Raw genomic sequence first — 4,346 nt, 5'->3', positions numbered from 1 at the left:
GTGTTTCACAAAACTCAAAAGGAAAATTCACATTATACTTGCAGCGCCCACTATCCACCAGACCAGAGAAATGAGTGGAAGCAATTTCTGACCTTAAAAATGAACATCCTGGGACTTGTTATTCCCATGTTAGTTATGATCTGCAGCTACACACAAATTATAAAGACATTACTGCAATGTAGGAATGAGAAGAAAAATAAAGCAGTCAGGCTTATTTTTATCATTATGATTGTCTACTTTTTTTTCTGGGCACCATACAATATTTGCATTCTCTTGCGTGATTTTCAAGGTACGTTTTTCATCACTACTTGTGAAGGCAGCGGTCAACTGCACAAAGCAATCCAAGTGACAGAAACAATCTCAATGATCCACTGTTGTATCAACCCTGTAATCTATGCCTTTGCTGGAGAAAAATTTAGGAAGTATCTTCATAAGTTTTTCCGAAAGCAGATTGCATTCCACTTCAGTAACCACTGTCCCATTTTCTATGCCGACACAGCTGAGGGAACCAGCTCCACCTACACGCAGTCTACTGGAGAACAAGAAGTTTCTGTGGCATTGTAAGCTGTGTCTAGAGAAAAAGCAGAATTGACTTTTGCGAAATCAAGTCTGTGATGAAAGCCTGCAGAAGCTGTCCCAGATATTGGCTCTTAGGCAGCTGCGAATGACCACAGAATATATTGTTGCCAAAGGTTGCAGTTGTTCATACATTTGGACATTTGTACCTAAAAGGATGTATCAAATTAGCTACCTAGATATGCTAGCATGGGATTCTGTGCAGAAAAAGTGTTCTCTTTTTCCATGCATGTAAAAGTAGAGTTTTGTAGTAAACAGCCCAAACACACACAAAGGCTGAGGGTTTAAGCTAGCAGGCTCAGACTGATTTTCTGAAGTGAACTAGAGGTTAGAAATTGATACTGGTTCATTGGAAACATCTCTTGAGTGTACTTTACACAAAGCTAATTCACTCATTTAAACTCCATCTTAGTCACATCTTTTACTAGCCAGGCTGTGTATATCTGTAAATAATGCTAAGTTGCTGAGGTCTGTGACACAAGATCTTTACAAGTGTTATGGGAAAGTTTATAAACATTGAGAAGACACTTTGATATTTCAAGGTGTATTTTCCTTTGTATTGAGCACCAGTCTCTTGAATCTTTCTCATAATAGTTTTAACTACTAGGTGTTGATATCTAAGTGATTTGTGTTTGATATTTCAGAAGGCTCTCTTCTAATCAACCACTGGTTTATATGCTATTCATATTAAAAAGATAGTATAATGACCTATCATTGAACATAAAATCCATGTGTTTGTAATACTTTAAAAATGAATTATTGCTTTAACCATGTTAGATCGGATGTGGACAATGAGTCAACAGGGGTTTAGCTTTTTAGTGTAGTGATTTTGCTTGCCATTTTTCTAGCTTACATAAGAGAAAAATATTAAAATATTAAATTAATGCAGTCTTAAAGGCTGCAAAAATCACAACAGCATTAGAAGTGTGAAAAGGATTTCTGAACAGGGCTGACAGATGTTTTTAAAGGTAAGCATGTGCTATAGATATTTAAGTTATCAAAACATATGGATAAGTAAAATTATTCGCAGTTCTACAGAGTCAAGGGTATAGAGCCTCACTTTTTTAGAAGCAAGAATCATTTGGTGGCTATGACAATGTTTTTTTCAGCCATTTGTGGGTTTTACAGAAAGCATGATGGTCAAATATGACTAGGCTTCCCTTTGAAAGCTCAGATCCTGCAGAGCACTTGAATACACAGAAAAGATGAAATAAATACAGGGACAATCAAGTGCTTAAGATCATACCATAATCACGCTATTAATTGATTTTAGCCAAGTTGTCCTTTTTAGCATTTCTTATAGTTTGCCTAAGATATGTGGGTTTCGAGAACAGGAAGTTAGAAGTATTCTGATTGCTGTTCTTATCCAGCAAGGCAATTTCTGCTTCCCAGCTCCTCTAGATAGCCTTCTAAATAACAACTTCAAAGAAGCAAATGTTTCAAACAGCCCCAAAGAGATTTTACATTGCCAAGTGCTTGTAAAAGCAGGAAGTGAAACAGGGAAATCTTTGCTTATCAAACCATTTAAGTTATTCAGTTTTGCATATTAAGCACCACTTGCAGACTATATCCGCCTATGAAATATAACAGAAGTATTCTACATCTAATTTACAAGACTTGGAGATTCACAGTCTTTTCTAACATCTTGTGCATCTTATGCTTTTGAAACATATAACTGTATCAGTATAAGCAGAAACTGGGTAACTTCGACATAAATATATGCATTTATTTTATAAAGAGTAACAATTGGATAGGCTGACTTTTTTTTTTAATTCTAGAATCCTTTTATGAAAATATTTTCATATTTTATTCTGCTCTAGACAAGAACTTTCATTTGGCCCATAAGATACCTTGCCTTCAAAAAATTACTTTCACAGGAGAACTTTGATGCCAGACAGGGTGTGTACCTTGACCAGCCTCGCAGGAGCAAAGTACAACCAAATGTCCATGAGCAGTCTTTCCGAGATGCATGTCAAAAAGCAGCCCCCATCCTCTGCAGCATTCCCTTCGACAGCAGGGATCTTTCTAAGCGACAAGCAGCTTCCAAAGGGAAAGGTGGAATTTAGAGACTGGTGTCCCAGTGGATCAGCAGCTTATCAAGAGTTTCTATCACTTCACTGAGATGGGACCATGCTTTAGCAAAAGAGAACAAGGCAGAACCCAGTTACTGTAGAGAACTATGCGCAACGTTCAAGGATATAACAGAAAACATGGTATTTAGTAGCACTGCTGGTGTGTTCAATTAAGGACTCTCCTAATAGATTTTAATACTATTCTGTACCATACAATCTATTAAAATTGGTTAATTTCTGTGTGTTAAATTTCTTGATCCTTTTCCCACCACTGACCCTCTCCTTTATTTCCCTGCCCTCCTTCCTGACAAAAATAGCCCAGAAGAATAAAAAAGGAAGAGAAATTCCTCTTCGTAACAGTTTGGCATGGTGCTGAAAGAGCAGACAGGACAAGAGGTTTTACAAGTGGCCTAAGAACCTGCATCATCAACTAACACAGGACCATCAAGATAACTCCAGTGCTCTTAACTACTTGTCACTAAAAATCTAATAATAAATGTGCTAATTGTGGCTGTCATTACATTTGGTTTTATTTTTACAGATGGGAGAAGTGCTATCTCACGTAATTCACTCCGATCCTGGAAGATAAGTGGTTTTTAAAATCAATAAGCATACAACAGAACTTTCAGTGTGTTTAGGATCTGACCTACTGACCGAAGAACGAAAATCTAACAAGTTGTGCACACATTCCCCTTCCGTTCTTAAGATTCTAGTGCCATCATGTGGCCACACTGTAAAGTTTCACGATACCGATAATCCACCACTCGGGCAATGCTTTTGGTGCTTTCCTCTTTTGAAAGACGTTTTTTCCTAAGAGGATTTTCTATCAAAATGACTATCCCCACTACAGGCAGCGTCAATATTATGCAGATAGCAGCAACCCTCAGAAAACACTCATGGCCACTAAGAACAGAGGTTTGTTGGATGAGTGGGCACAGCCACCTTTTAATTTAGGCAGATAGAAGAGTGTGATACGGAAGGGATGCTTGTTTTGGTTCCTGCACAAGTTTCGTACACACTCACGTTAGGCAAATTCCATCCATGAGAGCATTTGATATTTTCGTCCATTGCTTGAAAGCTACAAGAATAAAAACATATTCCCTACGGAATTTTTCCTCTGAGAAAAGACAGCGAGGATTGTGAGTAGGATGGAAATGGGATGTTCACACTTCCAACCTTTCCCAGGCGTTGGCAGCTGTAACGCCCCCTCCCTGCTCCCCTGCACAGAATCACGGGATCAGGACAGGATCTCTGAAGATCACCTAGTCCAGCCCCCCTGCCAGAGCAGGATCACCTGCGGTAGGTCACACAGGAACGCATCCAGGTGGGTTTCAAATGTCCCCAGAGAAGGAAACTCCACAAGCTCCCTGGGCAGCCTGTGCCAGGGCTCTGTCACCCTCACAGTGAAAAAAGTTTTCCTTATATTTAGCCTGAACCTCCTGTTTCCCAGTTTGTGACCCCTGCCCCTTGTCCTGTCACTGGACACCGCCGAGGAGAGCCTGGCCCCATCCTCCTGACATTTAGATATTTACAAGCATTGATGAGATTCCCCCCTTCGCCTCCTCTTCTTCAGGCCAAACAGACCCAGCCCCCTCAGCCTTTCCAAGCGGCCCTCAGGAGATTTTTGGATACTGGCACTAGGGACGCACCCTTTCCCACCACCTCCTACGGCAGCAATAATTCCCAGACCGGAGAGGA

General features: G+C 39.9%; 1 protein-coding gene across 1 annotated transcript; it reads left to right on the top strand.

Annotated features, from left to right (window-relative positions):
- Positions 1-6: 6 nt before the first annotated feature.
- LOC104267501 (C-C chemokine receptor type 5-like) lies at positions 7-564 on the top strand (the record flags this gene model as incomplete). Its single annotated transcript, XM_009876557.1, has 1 exon — positions 7-564. A coding segment is annotated over one exon (558 nt), but the record flags the coding sequence as incomplete, so codon positions are not given.
- Positions 565-4,346: the final 3,782 nt, after the last annotated feature.

The sequence above is a fragment of the Apaloderma vittatum genome, unplaced genomic scaffold (genome assembly GCF_000703405.1).
Source record: "Apaloderma vittatum isolate BGI_N311 unplaced genomic scaffold, ASM70340v1 scaffold42259, whole genome shotgun sequence".
Classification (NCBI taxonomy): domain Eukaryota; kingdom Metazoa; phylum Chordata; class Aves; order Trogoniformes; family Trogonidae; genus Apaloderma; species Apaloderma vittatum.
This window is presented reverse-complemented; position numbering and strand designations above follow the sequence as displayed.